This window comes from Ranitomeya imitator, chromosome 1 (assembly GCF_032444005.1).
Source record: "Ranitomeya imitator isolate aRanImi1 chromosome 1, aRanImi1.pri, whole genome shotgun sequence".
Classification (NCBI taxonomy): Eukaryota; Metazoa; Chordata; class Amphibia; order Anura; family Dendrobatidae; genus Ranitomeya; species Ranitomeya imitator.
In genome coordinates, this window is record NC_091282.1 from 945564003 (window position 1) to 945590630 (window position 26628).

Genomic DNA, 26628 nt, shown 5'->3' on the forward strand with positions numbered 1-26628 from the left:
TATCTGCCCCAGAAAATAATCCTGGGGCACCAGACATCGTCCTCATCCCGAAAAACAAAAATGTCCTCCCACCAGCCCAGGAGCAAATTAGCATATGTGGGGGCACAAGGGCTCCCCATTGCTGTGCCCCTGAGCTGGTGGTAGAATTTCCCATTAAAAAGAAAAAAATTATGCTGCAAAACAAAACCCAATAGCTCAATCAAGAACTCATTGTGTGGTCTCAAATGAACACCCCTACTGCTCAAAAAGAACTTGACAGCCCTCAGGCCATCCTGGTGTCTAATGCTGCTATACAGCGCTTCGACATCAATTGAGGCAATGATCGTGTCTGACTCAATTGTAATGCCCTCTAATTTAGTCAGGAGGTCCCCCGTATCCCTGATGTACGAGGGTAGAGCCAACACAAAAGGATAGATTTGACACGCCTTTTTTAGGGAATATAGGGTCTATTTAGGGCTATTAGGGCCAGTCGTCGAGGAGCGGGGGCGCCTACCGCAGAAACTTAGGGTGCCAACCTCCGCTGTCAGGTAGTGATTGAGAATAGGCTACCAGACAGGGTAAGGTAGTTTATATCTGACTTTCATGGGTTATAACTTGTAATACCTTTGTTGCATATATTGGAACAAACTTTTTTAGCTTTAAATATTAAAAGTTATATTTTAAGGATCCTTGTTGCGTTCTATTATGGTAAACGGCATCACGCTCTCTCCCGCACCTGAAATCCGCTGGGCCTCGGGGTAACTCTCGACTCTGCCCTGTCCTTCAAACCGCACGTCCAAACTCTTGCCACCTCCTGTCGCCTCCAACTCAAAAATATTGCCAGAATCCATTCCTTCCTCAGCCCACAATCTACCAAAACTCTTGTGCATGCCCTCATCATCTCCCACCTCGACTGCTGCAACACCCTCCTCTGTGGCCTTCCCGCTAACTCTCTTACACCGCTCCAGTCTGTCCTCACCTCTGCTGCCCGGCTAATCCACCTCTCTCCTCGCTAATCCCCTGCTTCTCCCCTCTGCATATCCCTCCACTGGCTCTCAATTCCCCAACAAATCCAGTTCAAGCTACTAACACTGATCTACAAAGCCATCCACAACCTGTCCCCTTCCTATATCTCTGAACTAATCTCCCAATATCTTCCCTCACGTAATCTCCCATCCTCCCAAGACCACCTACTCTCATCCACACTTATTCATTCCTCACACAACTGCCTCCAAGATTTCTCCCGAATATCCCCCATCCTCTGGAATTCCATGCCTCAACACGTCCGATTATCCACCACCCTGGGATCCTTCAGACGGAACCTGAAAACCCATCTTTTCAAGAAAGCCTACAGCTTGCAATAACGATTCTGCCGCCTCGCCATCGCTAGAGCCGCCGCCTTGCCATCGCCAGAGCCGCCGCCTCGCCCCCTACCTTCTGCCTCTTCCCCACTACCCTATAGAATGTAAGTCCGCAAGGACAGGGTCCTCTCCCCTCTGTACCAGTCTGTCACTGTAAACTTGTTTACTGTAAACGATATCTATAACTCTGTATGTAACCCCTTTCACATGTACAGCACCATGGAATTAATGGTGCTATATAAATAAATAATAATAATATGCTGGTATCATCAAAAGCGCAATATAGTAGGATTTTTCAATTTTGCAGAATGGCACATAGCATGTTTGTCCATCCGTGAAATGTAAAAGTATACAAATCTATACATGAATGCAATTATCTCTGCAACATTCCAACTCTTGTGTTATCTCATATGTAAAACAAGCTTAATTGTCCAAGAAAGTCTTTGAATTCAAGCCACATTTATGAGCTACACTTTCAGGTTCCACAGATCCATAGATCCTTGTGTGCTAGGGTCAGAGTCAACAGTACTCTCTCTTTCTTTCCAGATTTGAGTGGTGTTCTTTTTCTTCAACACTGTCTATTTTATTCCTTGAAATGCTAATTCAAGCAATTTGTCACAAGCCACAAATAGTGGTGTTAAACATAGGCATTAAGGAGCTCACATGGCACCATTTGTTGATTATTTGACCTATTATCAATGCAATACAGTAATTATCTACTATATAAAGCTGAATGTGTGTATGTGTGTGTGTGTGTATGTGTGTGTGTGTGTGTGTGTGTGTGTGTGTGTGTGTGTGTGTGTGTGTGTGTGTGTGTGTGTGTATGTGTATGTCCGGGATTGGCATCTGCACTACATCTGCTACAGCCACAAAATTTTGCACAGTCACACGTCTGGACCCCGAGAGCGTCATAGGCTATATTGTGAGGCGAAATTTTAACCCCGCGCGTTCCAATTCACCAAACAATTTTGCCCCTATCTACATAATGGGGAAAAAAGTGAAAGGAAAAGTGTTGGAAGCGTCGCAGCTACAGCAACAACATTTTGCACAGTCACACGTCTGGACCCTGAGAGCGTCATAGGCTACGTTGTGAGGTGAAATTTTAACCCCGCGCGTTCCAATTCACCAAACAATTTTGCCCCTATCTACATAATGGGGAAAAAAGTGAAAGGAAAAGTGTTGGAGGCGTCGCAGCTACAGCAACAAAATTTTGCACAGTCACACGTCTGGACCCTGAGAGCATCATAAGCTACGTTGTGAGGTGAAATTTTAACCCCGCGCTTTCCAATTCACCAAACAATTTTGCCCCTATCTACATAATGGGGAAAAAGTGAAATGAAAAGTGTTGGAGGCGTCGCAGCTACAGCCACAAAATTTTGCACAGTCACACGTCTGGACCCCGAGAGCGTCATAGGCTATGTTGTGAGGTGAAATTTTAACTCCGCGCTTTCCAATTCACCAAACTATTTTTCCCCTATCTACATAATGGGGAAAAGTGAAAGGAAAAGTGTTGGAGGCAAATTGACAGCTGCCAGATGTGAACAAGGGGGACTTAAAGAGTGAGAGCGATGGCGCCAAAGAGTATATACCGTACAGTTGCTAAGGTGGGACCCCGACATGGGATACTCACCACACACGGGGATATGAACACGCACACAAAATGCGCCACACACTACCACGTGCTTGAACACATATACCACCCTCAGCACACATTTCACCACACATACACCAACCTCGCCACATAAAAGTCGAAACACAAAAGTCGCCGCTCAAAACTCACCACGCGCAAAACTCGCCACATGCAAAAAATAGGCTCACGCAAAACTCGCCACAAGTGCAAAACTCAGCTCATGGAAAACTCGCCACACGCAAAACTTGCACATGCGGAAAAATTGCCACATGCACAAAATTTGCAACACATGCACAAAAGTTGCAACACATGCAAAAGTTGCCTCACACAAAACTTGCACATACTCAAAAGGCACCAGACATAAAACTCACCACGCGCAAAACTCGCCATGCGCAAAACTTGCTGCACACAACTTGCTACACTAACCTGTCACATGCAACTCGACACACAAAAAGTTGCTACACGCATGTTGCTACACAAAACTCATCTCACAAAAGTCGCTACATGCATGTCGCCACACACAACTCAACACACACAACTTGACAAATGAATCTCGCCCTAAAACACACACAAGTCTGGTATTAGCCTTCAAAAATAAAATTCTGATTAATAAGCAGACAAACTACAAGAGCAACAAATGTACCATATAGGAAATACGGCAGCTGTCAGTCACATAACCTGTCTATTATGTGTATGTGTGAGCTAATATATACTGCCAGGGGGAGGGCTTCCTGTTGGCTGGGGATTTATCAGGCTGCCAATTTATCTTACAAATACTGAGGTAAAAATACTGAGCAAATAACGTGTTAACGAGGTCTAATACAGGAGATCACACAGGTATATACTATATACAGGGGAGATGACACACAGATATATACTATATACAGGAGAGATGACATACAGGTATATACTATATACAGGAGGAGATGACACACAGGTATATACTATATACAGGAGCAGATTACCTACAGGTATATACTATATACAGGAGGAGATGACATACAGGTATATGCTATATATAGAAGATGACATACAGGTATATACTATATACAGGAGGAGATGACACACAGATATATACTATATACAGGGGAGATGACACACAGGTATATACTATATACAGGAGGAGATGACATACAGGTATATACTATATATAGAAGGAGATGACATACAGGTATATACTATATATAGGAGGAGATGACATACAGGTATATACTATATATAGGAGGAGATGACATACAGGTATATACTATATATAGGAGGAGATGACATACAGGTATATACTATATACAGGGGAGATGACACACAGCAGGTATATACTATATACAGGGGAGATGACATACAGGTATATACTATATACAGGAGATGACATACAGGTGTATACTATATATAAGGGAGATGACAAACATGTATATACTGAGGTGAAAATGAGAGGTGTGAGGTGAAAATGAAAAGGTGTGAGTGCAAAATGAGAGGAGTGAGGGAAAATAGTGTAGTGATCGGAAAATGACAGATGTGAGGTCGAAATGACAAGTGTTAGGCGGGAATGAGAGGAGTGAGGGAGAAAATGAGAGGTGTGAGGGAGAAAATGAGAGATATGAGGGGGAAAATTAAAGATGTGATTGGGAAAATGAGAGGCCTGATGGGAAAATAAGAGAAGTGACGTGCTATAACTAACCACAGATATTTACTATGCCCAGGCAAAGCCGGGCTCTTCAGCAAGTCTGCTATAAAAGAGATACTTAAAGGGAACTTGTCATCAGGATTGTGCACAGTAACCTACAGACAGTATCAAGCCAGCACCGTTATACTGATTAACATAATACTTTGGTTGATGAAATCCATCTTGTGGTTGTTTTCTAATCTTTATTTTCAGCTTTTAGTTAATGATATGCTCATGCTCCTGGGCGGCCTGTGAGGGGGTCTTTATGTGCTGCTCTGATTAGGTATTCATAATGCAGGCTGCTGACAGGTCACTGATCCCTAAGTGATCTGCCCCCTAGTTTGCATAAAAATTAAACCACAACCACAAGATGGATTTCATCATCCAAGGTATCATTTTAATCAGTATAATGGCGATGACCTGACACTTTGTATAGGTTACTGTGCACAATCCTGATGACAGGTTCACTTTAACCACTTTGGCTTCATTTTTAATTTCAAGGTCAACTTCTCTAAATACAAATACAGTGCCCAAAACTGAATCTGAGTTCTCAGTTTATTACTCCTTTCTTTAGGCTGAATCTAACATCTCCTTCTTTGGGTTTAAAATGTAAAGCAAACTCAAAGATGTCTGTTCTCATAATTATACCCAGCTTCAGAATGAAGTTACCAACAAGATTGAGGAATTAGGCAACCCAGTGGTCACATGGATAAACATAAAAATATAGTAAAATCGTACATCATGCCAAAGTTTCGCTTCCTCCAAACAACTCCTTTAACGCTCCGTCAGGGGCAATATGTTTCATAACGAGTTTAGGGGCATTGCGCCTGTCCGGCACAAGCTAGAAAATTGGCTATATTTTCCTTTTTAAAAAAGTTCAATGCTCTAAAAGTGATCAGTTACCTTAATAGGAATGTAACAAATGAGAATACACATAATCAGGTGTAAAAAAAATGTTTAATAACCAGAAAAGTAATATGTTTCTATGTCTTGAGCATCCTCCTCACCCTCTCCATCTTGATCTGTATCAGACACATCTGGACATTCTTCCACATCATCTTCTGAATCAATGCCACTTTCTTCTCCTAAATTTTCTAGCTGTAAGGGGTCTGTCTCATCAAGCAGTATATTTTGCACTTGCTCAACATGAAGGGCATTGGACAAGTCAAATATTCTCATCGCCATTTCATAAGAAAAGCAGAAGCAAGAGAGAGAATATGTGTTAGGGCGCAATGTGCCTGAGAAGCACACTCTTATTTCTAACAAAATCTTCTATGACTAATCCACAAATTTAGCACAGCCTTTAAAGTTAGGAAGGTACTGGGAAGATGGTGTTTCCCAGACAAACCACTGAAAATAGAGAAATGAAACTAAGAGAGCAGCGCCTGTCAGATCAGTTGCCCCTGACGGAGGGTTAATCTTACTTTCATCTTGTTGCAAATCAGACAATTTTCCAAAAGTTATCTTATCAACTTACTGTTAGAAAAGAACTTGGAGCTTTACCCTTCCAGACATAACTATTTATTACATAACAATACCTATGACTTTACTGAGAAATGGTTTAACAAAGCAAAATCAAAATTTGGTAAGAATAGTGGCACAAAAAAAATCTTAAGTTGACGGAAAGGGCAGAGCTATGGGCTGATGACAACCTTAAAAAGTAGAGAGTAGTAGTACTATGTGCCACTCTAACACCTGGCACTAGTTAACTCCACTCTATGCCAGCAAATTTACTACCCTCTGTATGTATGACATGAGATTAGATGACCCCTTAACCCCTTCATGACCTTGGGATTTTTCCTTTTTCCGTGTTCGTTTTTCACTCCCCTCCTTCCCAGAGCCATAACTTTTTTATTTTTCCATCAATTTGGCCATGTGAGGGCTTATTTTTTGCGGGACGAGTTGTACTTTTGAACGACATCATTGGTTTTAGCATGTCGTGTACTAGAAAACGGGGAAAAAATTCCAAGTGCGGTGAAATTGCAAAAAAAGTGCAATCCCACACTTGTTTTTTGTTTGGCTTTTTTGCTAGGTTCACTAAATGCTAAAACTGACCTGCCAATATGATTCTCCAGGTCAGTACGAGTTCATAGACACCTAACATGACTAGGTTATTTTTTATCTAAGTGGTGAAAAAAAATTCCAAACTTTGCTAAAAAAAAAAAAAAAATTGCGCCATTTTCCGATACCCATAGCGTCTCCATTTTTCGTGATCTGGGGTCGGTTGAGGGCTTATTTTTTGCGTGCCGAGCTGGCGTTTTTAATAATAGCATTTTGGTGCAGATACGTTCTTTTGATCGCCCGTTATTGCATTTTAATGCAATGTCGCGGCGACCTAAAAAACGTAATTCTGCCGTTTCAAATTTTTTTCTCGCTACGCCGTTTAGCGATCAGGTTAATGCTTTTTTTTAGTTGATAGATCGGGTGATTCTGAGCGCGGTGATACCAAATATGTGTAGATTTGATTTTTTTTTTATTGATTTATTTTGATTGGGGCGAAAGGGGGGTGATTTAAACTTTTATATTTTTTTTATTTTTTTCACATTTTTTTTACTTTTTTTTTTAACTTTTGCCATGCTTCAATAGCCTCCGTGGGAGGCTAGAAGCAGGCACAACGCGATCGGCTCTGCACAGGAAACTTGGTCAAAGTTGAAGGAAAGAGGAATGCAGCACGTTATCAACAAATATTAGAGGCCAATTTACAATCATCAGCCCAAAAGCTGCGCATGGGACGCACTTGGACGTTCCAACATGACAACGATCCAAAACACAAGGCCAAGTTGACCTGTCATTGACTACAGCAGAACAAAGTGAAGGTTCTGGAGTGGCCATCTCACTCTCCGGACCTCAATATGATTGTGCCACTCTGGGGAGATCTCAAGCATGCAGTCCATGCTAGAAAGCCCAGGAATTTACAGGTACTGGAGACTTTTTGCCAAGAAGAGTGGACAGCTTTACCATCTGAGGAAATAAAGAACCTCATCCACAACTACCACAAAATACTTCAAGCTGTCATTGATGTTAGAGGGGGCAATACAAGATTTTAAAAAATGGGGCATGTGAACTTTTGATCAGGGTCATTTGGACGTTTTGATCTGTCATTATGATTTAAAAAGAGAAAACACAATAATTTGACAATAAATGGCTTCACCCAACCACTAACCATGAGTGGAGAAAAAGCTTTGGTGCTATCATTCATAGTCTCTGAAAAATGGCCAAGAAAGAAAAAATTCTGCCAGGGTATGTAAACTTTTGAGCACAACTGCATATACTGTAAATGCATTATTGACTAATAATACTCCAAGCAAGAGCAATTTTGTTTTAGGTGGATGCTATGCTTTTTTTGGAAGTCAAAAGGTCTTAAAACCTTTTTATGGCAATACCAGTGTGAGAACTCAGAAGAACTTATCTAAATTAATGGTATTGCTCACCTGTCATTATGGCCAATCTGTATCCTGAGACATCTATGCTTGAGATGTGGATGCAACCCAAGTACCCTACTTCACATATGATGTTAATGTCCCATTATTTCACTTACACTTTCTTGGAAAGCAGAAGAAACACACAAGTACAAAATACTGATCATTCATGAAAAAAAAATAAAATCTGAGAGTCTACAGAAGTTGATGCCTTTTAATGGCCAAATGGAAAGATGGTAACAAATAGCAAGCTTTCAAAACTCCTCAAGGGTCTTCATCAGGCATAGTATAACACAAAATTTGAAAGGCCACCAAAATGTCTGGCAAAAAAAATAATAAATTAAAACATGTTTGCACTTAGTCCATCGCATGGATCAAAATTACGCACACAAATCTAGGGGTCCGTTAATTACTGACAGCACGCATTGTAAATTTGTCATGTATGTGGAGTAATGAATAGGAGAAGCTTAGTAATTTTTAATTTTTCCATTTGAGAAAATCAGTGATGCAACTAGTAATGGTAAAAACCGACACACTGACCAAACAGTGATAAAAATCAGATAAAAAAAAACACTGAGGAAAATCAGAATAAAAATACTAGGAAAAACAGTCAATTTTTCACTTACCAGAAAAATCACTGACGTCTGAATGAGGCATCAATGTAAGCCATTTCTACATACTCCCAGCTATTCATTCTAGAAAATATCATATCTGATACCATTATTTTTTTTCCGAGATTTTTGGAAGCCATTGTAGGTGTTTTCATGAATTTTTAGGTAGCAAGACAAGTAATGGAATTGAATCACTGCTGGGTTGCAGAATTCTGTTGCCTTTCACTTCTTTTTTTCCATTATAGGCTGTAAATAGCATTTTTGGAATAGGATGCAAATTCAAAGAAACAGCTTTACTTTGTATTTCTGCAAATTTATTACTTAGAATTTATAAAAGGTTTCACAAAGATCTTGCAAAATGAAGAAATAGGAAACCACAATGTTAAATAGGGAACCACCTAAAACCTACAGAGACTGCAATGTTATTTTCACGTGATACATCCCATAGAGCTTTACTGCTGAACTAAAGACGACTAGACATGGGGAAGCTGTATACTGGAGAGCACACCTACCAACCACAAGTACAAAGTTTTACGGCAACAAAAGTTTACTACTGCAGAAACTTTTACCACCGCATAGATAAATGACCGAAAATCAAATGGGTAATTGTATTGTTCCTGATGTGCAATAATATAAAACATGCCCATCCCACCATACCCGGCGGTATATACAACTTTTTGTAGCTGGTGGCAATTGGCACATACACTTCATGGTGATGGTAGCACACACATTTTTTCTGACTGTATTACTAAGAAATACAGTATATTAGAGTAGAAATTCAGACCTGCCAGATTTTATACTTGTGTATGTTATGCCTACATTTTGCTGATTCTCTTTCTAGCTGTAGAGAGTGATGGCAGATGCTCAGCCTACACTCTGTCGAAGAGCTCATCCAGACGTCTGTTTTGTGCGTATGAGCTCTATCTATATTTTTTGCGTGTTGAACGCGTAAACATTATAGTCCTTGGGGCTGTTAACCTGTCAACATAGTTTTGTGGACCAAGCAGACTGCTCAAAATCATGGAGTCATGTCCCATTTTAGGCCGAGCCATGGATAAAACTCGCCAATGCAGGTATATGAATCACTTGCAAAAATGTTTTTTATTCACTGTTTGATAGAACAAGCTTGAGAAACTCCCAGCAGTTTGAGTTTTTTCAATCAAGAAAAGCTCATGAAATTCTAGAGCCACGTTCACATGTTGAGCATTTGGCCAGCTTTTTCCATCAGTATTTGGAAGCCAACACCAGGAGTGGGTGAAAAATGCAGAAGTGGTGACGTGTTTCTATTGTACTTTTCCTCTAATTGTTCCTCTCCTGGTTATGGCGTACAAATAGTGATGTTAAATACTGACCACATGCTGAACTTGTGAACGTGGCCTAAAGGCAAAAACTGACACTGACCAGAAATTGTAAAAAAAATCTGACATTAATGAAACTGAAAATGTTTTTTGCATACAACAAAAAACACTGAGGAGTGAAAAGCCCCCAAAATGAGATTTGCCTTATTGATCATTCATAAGGCAAGGTGGTGGTGAGGAGGTGGTGATGGCGAACTCAGTCGAGGGGTTCAAGAGAGGCCTGGATGTCTTCCTGGAGCAGAACAATATTGTATCATACAATTATTAGGTTCTGTAGAAGGACGTAGATCTGGGGATTTATTATGATGGAATATAGGCTGAACTGGATGGACAAATGTCTTTTCTCGGCCTTACTAACTATGTTACTATGTTACTATGTTAAGGCTAAGTTCATATGATCAAATAAAAAAATCATCCTAATTTCATCTGGGGAAAAAATAGGCAATTTTCATCTCAATTGTCCTTCATATGCAATCTGTTTTTCTATATCAGCAGCTATCAAAATTGTCAAAACTAAATACAGTTTCCAATGATAAAGAATTGGAATATATTCATAAAAATCAAATATTACATGATTGATCTGTATGGGATGTGATTTTTTTGCCAACCTATAGACTAGACACGGCGAGTCTCATCTGAAACTTGGAAGAAACTAGTGCATGCAGCGATTATTTTTCAAGCACAGATTCAGTCCATAAAAAAACCCTCATCTGAACAGTGCTATTGAATAACATTGATCTGATTGCTGTCAGTTTTTTTCAGGACAGCATTTAGACTGAATATATGATTGTGTGAACACTGTCACACTTGCGAGTGCAATACGTGAAACTTGCGTTAGGCTCTCGCATCATACCCGGCACTGCCGCCGGCACTCAGGACCGGAGTATTCAGCTGCATGGAAATACATGTAGCCCTATGCAGCTGAACACACCGATCCCGAGTGCCGGCAGCAGTGCTGAGTATTGATGCACGAGTTTCTCACATTGCACTAGCAAGTGTGACAGCGGCCTAGCAGTAAAACACAACCACTTTTTAAAGGGTTGTCAAGTTTTGTAAAAAAAAGACAGGTGTTATAGCTTTAGATTACCACTGAAGCACTGTAAACATAATCATTGAGGAGCAGTAGCAGAGGTAGTTCTTGAGTGCTAGGCCATTCAGCAGGTAAGCTGCACTTATTTCAAAGCATAGGTAGCAAACTAGATAACTTCTTTAATGCAGAAAAGTTTGTTATATTGTTCTGCTACAAGACATGTTGGACACTTTAGATTCTATACACATTTTCTTTTCTCGTACACATTCTATATGTGTTTTCCAAAAAATTGTTAACATGACCAAACGCTGATGAAAATCCGATCTAAAACACTGATGAAATATGGTCTGTTTTGAAACAGGCTACATTCATACATACATAATATATATATATATATATATATATATATATATATATATATATATATATATATTAGATAGATAGATCGAATAAAAGCCAGCTGTCAGGACTCTGGATTCCCTGTTTCATTTGTGGTACATTTTGCCCTTTTCCAAGATGGCGTCTGCTGCCTTGATTCTGCTCATGTGATCCGCCTTCCCTGTCTTTTTAACCCTGGTTCATATCCCACTCCTTGCTTGTGTATTCTGCTAGAATTCCTGGCTTGTGCTGCAAGAGACTTTCCCTCTTCAGATACTCCGGCTCCGCCTCCTCAGAAAACCTTCCCAGCTCTCAGTGGTGTTTGTGCTGCAGCTGTTTTGCCTGTGTTGGTCTGCATTCTTCTCCTGCCTACTAGGACACTTAAGGCTACTTTCACACTTGCGTCGGTACGGGCCCGTCGCAATGCGTTTTTCAATGCATCCGCTGCCCCATTCTAATATCCAGGGAGGAGGGGGCTGAGTTCTGGCCACGCGTGCGCGGTCGGAAATTGTGGACACGACGCATAAAAAATGTTACATGTAACTTTTTTTTTGCCGACTGTCTGCCAAAACATGACGTATCCGTCGCAAGTCGGATGCCACATGTGGGCATACGTCGCAATGCTTCGGCTAATGCAAGTCTATGGAGAAAAAGCGCAGCCTGCGGGCAAATTTGCAGGATGCATTTTTTCTCCAAAACGACGCATTACGACATGCGTCACACAACGCAGGTGGGAAAGTAGCCTAAGCTCTGCCTGCTACAGCCAATCTAGGTTGGTATCCATTGCCAGTTTATTTGACCATTTCTGGACTCTTTTCTAGTGACTGCCAACCCTTGTATGAACTATGTCTTATGATCTGCTTTACCCCAGAGAATGCTACACCCATAAGGGTGTGTGTCCACCTTCAGGATGGCCAGCGGTTTCGTCGGAGCGGCAAACCCGCTCTGCACTAAGCTCTGCCCCCTTTCTGGGACGCGATGATGCCAGATGTGTTCATAGCACACATCCGGGATCATCGCACCCCACCATACTGCCCTGTGTTATACCTTGCAGCGATGCAGCGTCGCCGCAAGGTATATGGACATGCTGCGATCTTAAAAGATGCGCCGCATGTCTGGAGTCGCAGGGCCACCGCGTGCGTGTTACCATGTATAGTGGAGACGGGATTTAATTAAATCCCCTGCACTATGCTGTAACATCTGGACGCTGTGTGTTTGACGCTGCGTCTCTATGCAGCGTCAAACACGCAGCGTTTCCTGCACGTGGAAACATATCCTAAGACTTTGCCTGCAGCAGAGCTGCAAAGGAACTTCTCCTGATATCATCTTGTTTGCTGTGTTTTGAACTTGCTCATGCCTTGCACCTGTTTTTATTTGAATAATACAGACTTTACCCTGCACTTTGGTTCAGCTGCCTTATTTGTCTCAACCCAAGAGATTCCTGAGTGTACCACTGAAACAGGAAAGATATATATCTTGGTATCGTGTTAGCTAGTGGATAGAAAAATATTTAGAATTGAGAGTCCTCAGTGTCGCAGCACAGACACACGGCACCTCCCACAATTTCTATGTAAGTTATCTCCAAGTTTTCATGAGCGTCATTAGTGGACATAGATTTGTACCCAGCTTTTACACATTTAGAGATATGGTATGGCACCGGCAGGAGGTTGTATGCGTATAGGGATCTCATATTGTGGCTTATAGGTTTCATTGTAGCCATAGGCTTTTAGCACGTTGGCACTTTATGTATATCCGCTATACAATATTGGTATTTTCTCCATGCAGAACCTTTTTTCATTTATACCTGGTTCAGGTGCACACGGTTGTATAAATCAGTCATATATGGGCCTTTTTTGTTTATGATCATTAGAATAGTCTTCCCAGCATGGCCTGTTGTACCTTTGACTATTGTACTATATAAAAAACTTTTTCACCATGCTCTCGTAGTGATGATACTGAACTTCTCAGAGTACAATATATACTTGCTGGTGTTTCCACATATACCATTGTGAGGTGTATATCATGTGGTTTCTGTGTTTGCTTGTTTTTATTGATGTTCCTTGTTTGTCTACTTTCATGGTGTTTTATTAGTATCTATTGTTGTATTTAATAAAGTTTTTTCAATTTTAGTTCTCGTGTGTATACCTTTATTTCCCCATGCATACAAGGGAAATTTTGTTGTATATTGTCTGACGATGGGTCTAGCTCTGTTACATCTAGATGGCAGGCTGCATGGTTGCATGATGCGACCATACAGCCTGTCATCCAGCAGATAAAATGAGCAGCGTGTGCTCAGTGTCTCTGTGCGAACTCCTATTCCCTGTCTGACACCCGCCACCCCACCAATCAGCTGTTATCGGCTCCAATGGCATACAGATGTAAACATTGGACAAAGTTGAACACCACAGTTCTGTATAATGAGCCTCTGTCATACTCAAAGAGCTGTTAGCTGATCAGTTGAGGTGCCAGGTTTTGGACCTCCACCAATCTGATATTGATGACCTCTCCTAAGGTTAAGTCATCAATATCATTGTAGTGGGAAACTCATTTAAGATAGAGGTGGATCGGCAGTTTTTCAATGCAGTGTTAAAGATAAAGTTAGTCTGGAAACAAAAACTGTAGATTCTTTCCTATGCAGTTCCTATTGTTTTGCTACGCATTTTTTATTAGCTCATTAAAGGGAACCTTTCACCTGAAAAAACAATATCAACCTGCAGTTATGGAGATACTCTACAGGTTAATAGCCTTGTGAACCTGCCCGGCACCTGTACTTAACCGCTCAACAATCCAATGATGGATATATCCCACATTGGACGACTCCCCCTGCTTGGGCTGCGGCGATGAGCCTGTGTTAGGGCTGGCGGAATGCACCAAATAATATTAAAGAGGTTATAAGGTGCGTTCGCAGCCTGGGGTCCACCATGCAGAGATGACACCTGCGGCTTAGTAATGACAGACAGTATATGGCAGTATAACATAAACACACTCGGATTAACTTCACCCGGTGTGTAGGAGGCGAACCCTGTTGCATCACAGGGCCTCAATACTGCAGAGTGAACGCTAGTGTTTTGGTCACAGGACTCTGCGAGAGTCCCTCTAGACCCACTAGCGTTCGGCGCCGCAACTGTGGTGCCAGGGAAACCATGCAAACCTTTTATAAATGCATCCTTCTGGGACCTTCTCTGTGGTTTAATCAGGACCGCTTCAGGACCTGAGTATGTGACCCCCAACCTCCAATGAGATGTTGTCCCACGGACATGCTCAATTGACAAAAAGTAGGACTTAGTCCCTGGAGCGTCTACTCTCCTCTGATTAATGCTGGTTACAATAGCTGAACCTGGGATGTCAGCAGTAACCAGAAGCTCAGCATCAGCTTGAGCAAGACGCTGGGACTGATGTCTCTGTTGAGCAGGTTCCTCTGTGGATGGGGAAGAATGGGAGACCACAGAGGACATGGTTCAAGATTCTCCCTGTGCAATGGCAGGAACTCGACATCTAACATTACCTACCAGGAGCCCCCCTCATTGGGCCTCACTACGTTCAAAAGCTACGATGAGTTGAGGAGCCCGAATGTGCTCAACAGGTTCCCAGGTCCTGTCCTCTGGGCCCTGACCCTTCCAGTCCACTAGATAGTATTTTTTGCCACGTACCACCTTGCACCCAACAATCGCATTCACCTCATAATCGTCCGTAGATGAGCACGATGTTCCAGCAGATGACTCGGAAAACTGGGACATGTGAACGGGTTTTAGGAGGGACACATGAAAGGTGTCGGTGATACCTAGGCATGGAGGAAGGGCCGGACGATAGACCACAGGGTTAACTTGTTCCTGAAGGGACCTATGTAGCAAGGCGCAAACTCAGTGGACTCAACTTGCAGCCTGATATTACAGGTGGAGAGCCACACTAAGTCACCAGGAGCAAAGGTCGGAGCGGGGCTCCGGTGTGCATCGGCGGAAACTCTCCTTGGAGGCCTGGATGGCATCCTGTGTGCGGTCCCAAATGTCACGTGTCTCCTCCACCCATTCTGCCACCCTAGAGTTGGTGGAAGACACAGACATGGGCACAGGAACCCGTGGATGCTGGCCGTAGTTAAGGAGGAATGGGGTTTGCCCAGTGGAATCGGCTATGGCATTGTTCAGCGCAAACTCTGCCCATGGAATTAAGGATGCCCAGTCATCCTGCCTGGCCGAAGCAAAGTGTAGCAGATACGTAACCTCAGAACCAAGACACAAACTGGGGACCCCAGCCACTGACAATTTTGCCAGGCATACCGTGTAGGCGAAAAACAAGCTTAATGAACAATGCCACCAAGACCCGTGCAGAAGGTACAAGTGGGAGAGGCACCAGGTGCATCATTTTGGAAAAATGGTTGGTGACTATACAGATGACTGTGCAGCTACGGGACTTGGGTAAGCACACCACAAAGTCCATCCAGACCATTTCCCAGGGCCTGTCTGCCACTGGCAGGGGATAAAGTAGCCCAGCAGGCCATTGTCGACAAGATCTATTCTTGGCGCAGGAGACACATGCCTGAATATAGTCTCTGACATCATGGGCCATATGTGGCCACCAGTACGTCCTCGCCAGAAGCTCAGATGTCTTCTTGGTACAAAAATATCCACCCACCCTGGATGAGTGAGCCGAAGAGAGAACCTCCGGTAACAAGTTAGGTGGCGCAAAAGTCTTGCCCAGGGGCACAGACTCTAGCAAATCCAGGGCCACGGTCCTCAGGCTCTCAGAAAGGACAATTAACCAAGGGTCCTCCTCTGATGATACTACAGAGCGGGAGAGAGCGTCGGCACGAATGTTCTTCTCCCCGGAGAGAAAATGGAAGGTGAAATGAAACCGGGAGAAGAACAGGGATCATCTACCCTGGTGAGAATTAAGCAGCTGGGAAGTCTGTAGGTACACCAAATTCTTGTGGTCAGTGTAGACTTGGAATGGAAAACGAGCCCCCTCCAGGAGGTGTCTCCACACTGAGAAAGCCAACTTCATAGCTAGCAACTCTCTGTCCCTGATGGAATAATTCCTCTACACTGGTGTGAAGATTTTGGAGAAAAAGAAGCAAGGATACTTCCAACCTTGAGCATCCTTTTGGAAGAGGACTGCTCCAGCACTGACGGATGAGGCATCCACCTCCATTATAAATGGTTTATCTATATCGGGGCGACGTAAAATGGGAGTGCTAGCGAAGTGGGACTTGATAGAGAGGAAGGCCTTGGAGACCTCCGATGATGACAATTTAGGATTTGCTCCTTCTTTGTGAAGGCTACCAAGGGAGCTACCAAAGTTGAGAAGTGGGGAATGAACTGGCAAAAATAGTTAATGAACCCCATAAAGCGCTGCATCACTTTGAGAGAATGGGGTTCCTGCCAGTCCATCACAGCCTGTAGCTTGGCAGGATCCATAGCCAATCCCTGGGTGGAGATGATATAGCCCAGGAAAGGCAAGGACTCCTGCTCAAACACACACTTCTCCAACTTGGCATAGAGGGAGTTTGCCCATAGGAGGTCAAAGACTTTGCAAACATCTCTCTGGTGGAAGTCTATATCCGGAGAGTAGATGAGACTATCATCCAGATAAACTACGACCGAGGTGGAGAGCATGTCCCAGAAGATATCGTTTACAAAGTCCTGGAAAATAGCAGGGGAATTACAGAGCCCGAAGGGCATCACCAGAAACTTGTAGTGGCAATCCCTGGTGTTAAATGCCGTCTTCCATTCATCCCCCTCACGAATGCGAATCAGGTTGTAAGTATCACGCAGAACAAGTTTAGTAAAAACCCTCGCTCCCCGCAACCTATAAAATAGCTCAGATATCAGTGGCAGAGGGTACTTGTTTGTAACGGTGATGGTGATAAGACCCCTGTAATCTATGCATGGACGTAGTTCTCCATTCTTCTTCTGCACAAAAAAGAACTCCACCCCTGCAGGTGACACTGACTTTCTAATGAAACCTCTTATCATTGCTTCCATCTCTGGGAGAGATAGTGGATAGACTCGACCCCGAGGAGGCTCAGCACCAGGCAAGAGGTCAATAGGGCAGTCATAGGGGCAGTGAGATGGAAGGGTCTCCACAGCCTTTTTGGAGAATACGTCTGCATAGTGCCAATAGTGTTTGGGGAGCAAAGATCTGTGGGTACCTCTGTAGTAGCAACCTGAATGCACTCCCTCTGACATCTGCCCTCACAGGATTCACTCCATCCCAGAATTCTCCCTGAGGACCATTCTATATGAGGGGAGTGGTAGCGTAGCCATGGTATCCCTAAGAGGACTTCATCAATTCCCTTGGTAATTAGTAGCAGCGAGATGATCTACTGATGGGATGGAGACATGGATAGAGTAAATGGAATGGTCTGATGAGTTATCTGTGATGGCAGTGTCAACCCATTTACCACTCGTATGGTCACTGGTTTGGCGAGCATCACCAGAGGAATTGCGTGTCATTGGGCGGAGGCAGAAGACATAAAGTTGCCATCCACCCCGCAATCCACGCAAAGCTCAACCGTATGAGTGGATGGGCCAATGGTAATTGTACCCTTGAAGGATAGTTTGGAGGAAAACGCCGATGTGTCTAGTGAACCACCTCCTCAGGTCACTAAACGGGAGTGTTTTCCCAACCGCTGAGGATATCTGGAGGCAAGATGTCCTGACTGTCGGCTGACATGACAGACCTAGAGTGCATGAGCGGTTCGGGACTTAGATCCCGCTTGTGACACCTTCATGGCCTCATGTGGCTTGGATGCCTGGATCGGAGATTCCAGAGGTTTGGTGAACCTGCCAAAACTTCTGCCTACACTGGGCTCGCTCCAACCTTCGCTCGTTAAAACGAAGGTCGATGCGAGTTGACACCGCTATTAGCTTCTCCAGTGTGGCGGGAATCTACCTAGTGGCCAAAGTGTCCTTCACATGGTCAGCCAATCCCCTCGAAAATACAGGGATAAGGACTTTGTCCTGCCACTCCAGCTCAGATGCTAATGTCCGGAAGTGGACGGCAAAATGGCTGACCATGGACGAGCCCTGTCAGTGCTGTCAGTGCCAGCAGTTGGAGCGCCGTATCATGGGTGACTCGAGGTCCCAAAAAGACCTGTTTCAGAGTGCTCAGGAACCAAGGAGCAATCTGTACCACATGATCGTTGCACTCCCACAGCGGTGTGGCCCACTCCAACGCCCTTTCCGACAGGAGAGATAAAATGAATCCCACCTTGGCCCGCTCTGAGGGGAAACGTGCAGCCAGGAGCTCAAGGTGTTTAGCACACTGGCTCACAAATCCCCTTCATGACTTGCTATCACCAGAACCCATATCTGGCTGAAGGCTGCTCAGGATGAGGTAAACAAATTACACTTGCGCAAGGCAGAGAGGGAGAAAGCCTTTCAAAGAGAAGCTTTTTATGCGGAGGGAGAGAAGATGGGATATCTGCTCTCGGTGGTGGCATCTGCACAGCGTGACTCAGCACATGTACATGCCATAAAATTAGGGAATGGAAGTATGGCTACAAAGGGGGCACAAAACTTGGAGGGATTCAGGGGATTCTACAGTAAATTATATTCTTCACAGACATGGCAGAAGGAAGGGGAAATTGACAGGTTTTTAGATGAGGCAAAGTTGCCTAAATTGGGTGCTGAGGACAGGGACTGGTTAGATAGGCCAATTACAGTGGAGGAATTGGAGGAGGCTTTGCCATCCATGGTGGGGGGAGGCTCCGGGGGCTGACGGCATCCCAACTGAAGTCTATGGTAGCCTCACTGAGCAATTGATGACCCAATTGTTAGGGGTTTTTAACGAGTCACTGGAGAGGAGAGTATTGCCTGCATCTATGAGGAAAGCCATTATTGTGGTTATCCCTAAACCAGACAAGGATCAGCAGTTACCGGAGTCATATAGACCAATATCACTCCTAACGGCAGATGTCAAGATTCTGGCAAAGGCCTTGGCAAACAGACTGACTCGGGTAACAGATAAAGTGGTTCATTTGGACCAATCAGGCTTTATGCCTAATAAATCTACTGCTGTCAGTTTAAGAAGGCTATATCTCAATATGCAAATACCAGTAGACAATGCTGGAAGGAGAGTAGTGTTATCTCTCGATGCACATAAAGCCTTTGATAGCGTGGAATGGTATTACCTGTGGTCGGTGCTGAGTCGTTGTGGGTTTGGGCCAGTTTTTATTTCGTGGGTGAGATTACTGTACTCCTCTCCAGTGGCTAAGATTAAAGTGAACAATGCACTGTCAGAAAGTTTTCAATTGTTTAGAGGTACAAGACAGGGGTGCCCGTTGTCCCCGTTGCTATTTGCCCTGGCGGTGGAGCCACTGGCTGCAGCAATTAGAAGGCCGCAGGTAGTAAGGGGATTTGTATATGGGAAAATGGAGGAGAAAGTTGCTCTGTATGCTGACGACATCCTGCTTTTCCTTGAGGGCTCTGGGGAGACTTTAAGAAACGTAGTGTCATTAATTGAAGGATTTGGGCAAATATTGGGGCTGATTATCAATTGGGATAAATTGTGTGTTTTGCAGGTAGGCAGATAATATGATTGTACAGGGGATGTGGAGGAAAGCACTAAATTAAGGGTGGCTCCAAAATTTAAATATCTGGGGATCCACATAGCTCTCCCACTGGCAAGATTTGAGTAGCTCAATCTGGAGCCATTAATACAAAGACTACGTACCAAAATTTCAGCTTTGAACAAACTGCATTTATCGGTGTTGGGTAGAGTGAATCTCCTTAAGATGGTTGCAATGCCACAGTTATTATACATCTTGCATAACTCTCCTGTTTGGATCCCATTGAACAGATTTGGTAGGATAAAATCATTAATCGGTGAGTTAGTGTGGGGTAGGAAGAGTCTGAGAATTAAACAAGAAATATTGCAGAGGCCAGAGATGAAGGCGGGCTTGCCCTTCCTAAGCCCTGGATATATTTCTTGTCTGTGCAGAGCCAACATCTTCGGGGATGAGGGAATGGGCTTGAGAAGGGATAGGTTCATATTAGTTTGATATATATTATTGAAACTTGGCCTTTGAGTAAGGGTCTAGAAGTGGGACTTTTCAAGAAATTGGGGTCTAAATACATGCCATTAATTTAATTCACAAGTTATGGCAGACCATTAAACGAATCAGGGGGGTAGTGCGGTTCACAAAATTTTCACCTACTTGGGATAATTTATATTTTCAGGAATTTTACAACATGTTGGGAATGGGGGAGTGGAAGGAAAAGGGCATTGGGCTGATAGGCCAGTTGATTTGCAGAGAGAATCTTAACTCATATGATATATTTTGCAGCAAGAATTTCAATTCCCAAGGCTAAATATTTTTCAATATAGACGGGTTCAGCATGCATTCCAGGCACAAAGAAGGAGAGGGCCTATAGTGATACAGACAGATCTCACGTTGGATTTTATACTTAATAATAGTGGAACGAAGGGGGCAATATCAGAAGTATACGGTGATCTGTTACATACCTTTTTAGTAGACCACCCTATTAAGGCCAGAAGAAAGTGGGAGGCCGACTTGGGTGAGATAGACAATGACAGGTGGGAGTCTATTTTAGAGTACATACCCAAGTTATCTATGAGTGAACCCGGGAGACTGTCACAATTGTATGTGATATATAGGGCCTACAGGACACCTGACATGTTATTTAAAGCTGGGTTGAGATACAATTCTGAGTGCCCTAGATGTTCACAGTCTCAGGCCAGAATATTACATATGCTCTGGCTTTGCCGCAGATTATCTTCATACTGGGTTGTAGTGCTGAACCGAATTGAAGTGATATACGGGTGTTCAATTCCTAGAGACCCTTTCATTTGCGTACTAGAGTATATGGAGGAAATACTAGCCGACAACACAACTAAAATTGCAATTGCACGATTATTGTTTATTGCAAGGAAATTGATTGCAAGGTATCAGATCAGGGAGGAACCTCCAACCAGATGAGATGTCATTACTCAAACGAACCATATTATCTAGCTTGAGAAAAGTATATACACTAAGAGGAACAGGGTGGGATTTTTCCAGAAACTGTGGCAACCATGGCTTGATGGGAATAATTGAAGGTTATGTGTAAGGAATACTAGACTGTATAACATATGTGAATTGTTTACTATGTTTTCTTTCAGCTAAAATAGACAGATTACTGTATACTCTGAATTTGGTCTCCGGGAGGGGGGAGGGGAGGAGACCTTCCTTTGAGGTGCACTCTGTGCACATCTACTCCCCCTCCAACCTCCAACTGGCTTTTATTTACCGCCCCCCAGAGCCAGTCTCCACCTTCTTTGACCACTTCACCACCTGGCTACATCATTTCCTTTCTGGGCATATCCCCATTATCATCATGGGCGACTTCAACATCCCCATTGACACTTCCCTCTCAGCTGCCACTAAACTTCTATTTCTCACTTCCTCCTTTGGCCTCACTCAATGGTCTTCTGCAGCCAATCACAAAGATGGTCACACACTGGACCTCATCTTCACCCGCCTCTGCTCCCTATCTAACCTCTCTAACTCACCTCTTCCTCTTTCTGACCACAATCTACTCACATTCTCTTCCCTCTCCACTCCTTGTCTACAATCCCCACCCAACAAAATTGCACACCCTCGCAGAAATCTTAAACACCTTGATCTACACTCACTCTCTGAATCCCTCCTCCCTCTCACAGATATAAGTTCGCTACACAATGCGAATGATGCTGCCGCTCTATATAACACCACAATAGCTGTAGCTTTGGAACCTCTTGCCTCTCTCACACATACCAAAGCTCGCAAAATCAACAGACAGCCCTGGCACACCAGCCTGACCAAAAAACTGAGGCGAGCTTCCAGGGCTGCTGAGCGCAGATGAAAAAAGATCCCATTCAAATGAGCACTTCATTGCATTCAAACAGTCCCTCACTACTTTCAAGACCACACTCGCCACAGCAAAACAAACCTACTTCTCATCTCTCATATCCTCCCTGTCTCACAATCCTAAACAGTTATTCAACACCTTCAATTCTCTCCTCTGTCCCCCAGCACCTCCTCCCTCCCCACTCATCTCAGCTGAAGACTTTGCCACATTTTTCAAGCAGAAGATTGAGAACATCAGAGACAGTTTTAGTGAACAACCCCTAGAGCGCTTCCTCCCAACTACCAGCCCTCCACCTCCAAAACCAACTTCTCCACTATTACAGAAGATCGACTCTCCACTCTACTCTCAAGATCGCATCTCACCACCTGTGCACTTGACCTGATCCCATCCCACTTCATCCCAAACCTCGCCACAGTCTTCATCCCAACCCTAACCCATCTCTTCAACCTATCACTAACAACTAGTGTTTTCCCCTCAAGCTTTAAACATGCCTCAATCACACCTATCCTCAAAAAGCCCTCTCTTGACCCATCCTCTGTATCTAGTTATCGCCCTATATCACTTCTCCCCTATTGAAGAAAAATAGGGGTAGCCAAGGGCAAAAAATATCTATAGTATATCATCTGGGAAAATTATAATTAACATAAAAAGAAAAATACAAAGTAGTAAACGCTCCCAGATGGAATTGTTTTGCCCAAATATCGGATCAAGACGGTTATCAAAGAGAACATATAATGAAAAAGGATTGACAGCCGGCCCTAATATGTCAGTGCTGGGAGCACAGTTACAGCTGCCACGTTCCATTCACAGAGTGGGGAGTGAACCCGCGAAGTTGCCACCCCCGTGACTGAAAACCAAATGCTACCAGGGGGAGTAAAGTTAATTTCCTCCTGGTAATGTGGGTCTTAGTACAGGCACTGGGCAGGTTCACAATGCTATTAACCAGCAGAATAACCCCATATCACCAAGTTAATAGCATTTTTTCAGGTGACTGGTTCCCTTTAGAAGACTAGGAACTTACCTGGAGTTATTATTATTATTATTTATTGTTATAGCGCCATTTATTCCATGGCGCTTTACATGTGAGGAGGGGTATACATAATAAAAACAAGTACAATAATCTTAAACAATACAAGTCATTACTGATACAGGAGGAGAGAGGACCCTGCCCGCGAAGGCTCACAATCTACAAGGGATGGGTGAGAATACAGTAGGCAAGGGTAGAGGTGGTCATGCAGTGGTTTGGTCAATCGGTGGTTACTGCAGGTTATAGGCTTGTCGGAAGAGGTGGGTCTTCAGGCTCTTTTTGAAGGTTTTGATGGTAGGTGAGAGTCTGATATGTTGTGGTAGAGAGTTCCAGAGTAGGGGTAATGCCCGAGAGAAATCTTGTATGCGATTGTGGGAAGAGGAGATAAGAGGGGAATAGAGAAGGAGATCTTGTGAGGATTGGAGGTTGCGTGCAGGAAAGTACCGGGAGACGAGGTCACAGATGTATGGAGGAGACAGGTTGTGGATGGCTTTGTATGTCATGGTTAGGGTTTTGTACTGGAGTCTCTGGGTAATGGGGAGCCAGTGAAGGGATTGACAGAGGGGAGAAGCAGGAAAATAGCGGGGGGACAGGTGAATTAGTCAGGCAGCAGAGTTTAAAATTGATTGGAAGGGTGCAAGAGTGTTCGTTCTTGGCAGTCACACTTATACCTTGAAAGGAGCTGTGTTGCTCAGTTCCATTTAATGTTTATATCCAGATAAAGCTGCAGCATATTGATGGGATGACCATTATAGGTTTCCTACCAATCTGATAATGGTGACCTATCCAGAGGATAGGTCATCCATATTATATTCTCTGGTAACTCATTTAAATGGTTAAAACAAGTTACAGTCCATTATATTTCTCGTCCATAAAGCTATAATAAGTCCCAGTTTTGTCCATCCAGTTGAAATGTCTTTTTTGCCTGATCAAGAGACCTGTGTAGTCTCGAAAGCTTGCAATTTGTTACCATCTTTTCAGTTAGCCATTAAAAGGTATCAACCACTGAGGACTCTCAATTCTAAATATTTTTTTTCACAAGTCAGAAAAATGTTTCCTGCCACATTATTTGTGCATCAATTGGATTATTTTGCATCATGTTTAAGCAGCAAACTACAAACAGAACTTACACTTTAATAGAATAAAATTGAATCTACTAATTCAGAAAACCCTGGAAACGTACTTTCAATAGCTCTGTAATTGTAGTTATAAAGGGAATGTAACACAATTATACCTACCCCAAAAGTTCCATTTTGCAGTCTGGAGACATTAAAATGTTGGACAGAATTGTGATTGCTTCAATATTCAGGTTATTTTCACCGAGCCTAAGGATTGAAGTTACAAAACACAGATGTTCAAGACTTTTTGGTTTTTTAATAATGCCCCTTTGTTATTCTACACAAGTACACAAAAGTTAATGTTCTTCTTTTAGGACTGATATTTTGGTTGATTTGCTTCTGAACAATACTAAGTGTATTCTGAGAAAAAACAGAAGTAGCGCTGCATTGTAAAGCCCGGCTAGGGACCCTTGATAACAAATTATTATAGCAGTAGTGCCCTAGCAACAGGCAGCGAGAAAGGCTGCAGTTCTCTTTCCCAAGTTAATGATTAGTCAGGTTCATTCCTTTTTACTGACATTAACTGCTTTTTTCATTACTGAAAATGTTTGTGGGACTAACCTTACTAAAAGGGGCCACACTCATCAAATAGTTGGTGATGATCACATCAACCTCCGATACACATGCACACTCAGCTCAGCTTGGGACCAAAGGATCTGGCATCGAGATTCTTCATGTCCAATGCATCTATCTCCAACATACACATTAGAATGATTGGTCTATACTGCTGAAATTGACAAGTTCAGACAATAATATTCTAATGTTTATGGCTAGATTAAACAATTGATGGATTGTTTTTAGGCTTAGTCATGAATGTTATTTTGGTTGGGGTCCAACTATCGGCATCTCTGCCAATCCGCTGTTTAAAAAGGCTGCATGTCGGTAGCACTAAAAACAGCTGTTCTGACTGTTGATTATTTTTTTCTTTATTTTACACTTTGTGTACCACAAAAGGCCATAAAAGTCCTTTGAGAGGCAGTTCATTATTTGACAAAATTATTTAATATTGCTGATTTTTCCTGTAACTGCAGCTATCATATTAGCCAGTTACTATGTCTTAAAGGGAACCTGTCACCCCCAAAATCGAAGATGAGCTAAGCCCATCGGCATCAGGGGCTTATCTACAGCATTCTGTAATGCTGTAGATAAGCTCCCGATGTATCCTGAAAGATGAGAAAAAGAGGCTAGATTATACTCACCCAGGGGTGGTCCCGCTGTGGTCCGGTACGATGGGCGTCGCGGTCCGAGGCCTCCCATCTTCATAGGATGAGGTCCTCTTCTTGTCTTCACGCTGCGGCTCCGGTGCCGGCATACTTTGTCTGCCCTGTTGAGGGCAGAGAAAAGTACTGCAGTGCACAGGTGCCAGGAAAGGTCAGAGAGGCCCAGCACCTACGCACTGCAGTACTTTGCTCTGCCCTCAACAGGGCAGACAAAGTATGCCTGTTCCGGAGCCGCAGCGTGAAGACAAGAAAAGGACATCATCCTATGAAGATGGGAGGCCCTGGACCGGACCGCGACACCCATTGGATCGGACCACCCCCCAGGTGAGTATAATCTAACCTCTTTTTCTCATCTTTCAGGATACATCGGGGGCTTATCTACAGCATTACAGAATGCTATAGATAAGCCCCTGATGCTGGTGGGCTTAGCTCATCTTCGGGGTGACAGGTTCCCTTTAAACTGTTTATTGGTCTGCAAGTAGTTAACAAGGCAAGTCATATCAATAACAGGAATCAACAGGTAACACTATATGTATAACATGGTAATAATCTGAAACAATGGGGAAAAAGTCACCAAATAATCTATATTCTATATTGCTACATTATCAACCATTATTAAATACAGTATGATGCATTATGTAAAGCAGATTATTGAAGCAAGGCTTTCCCAAGAATGCATAAATTATAATGGATTTTTATAAAGTGATAGGACAACTTGCATCCTAGCTAGAACACTGACTTAATTAGCAGATATAAAAACCCTTCAGCTGAGGGGCATCATCCATTGAAAACTGTATTATGACATGAAAAACTCAAGGGCTAAAATAATTAGAGTCACGAACATGGGCAGGTTGCTGAATGCAGCATTTGGGGAGCAATCAAAATCATTAAAAAAAAACTCTGTCTTCAATTTTACATTACAAAAATCTTTTTACACAATGCTTCTTCCTTGGTCACTAGGAATTTGTGCTTGGCTCCACAAGGTTTAAA

The 26628-nt window shown here is 43.1% G+C and overlaps 1 protein-coding gene across 2 annotated transcripts in view; it reads right to left on the minus strand.

The window, feature by feature from the left end:
* Window positions 1–26628, minus strand: part of LOC138656097 (NACHT, LRR and PYD domains-containing protein 3-like) — a 130453-nt gene that overhangs the window by 69055 nt on the left and 34770 nt on the right. For both annotated transcript variants that reach the window (XM_069743644.1, XM_069743645.1), the window contains exon 4: window positions 24539–24625. In XM_069743644.1, the coding sequence (XP_069599745.1) occupies window positions 24539–24625 (87 nt within the window). The remainder of the gene's footprint in view (window positions 1–24538; window positions 24626–26628) is intronic.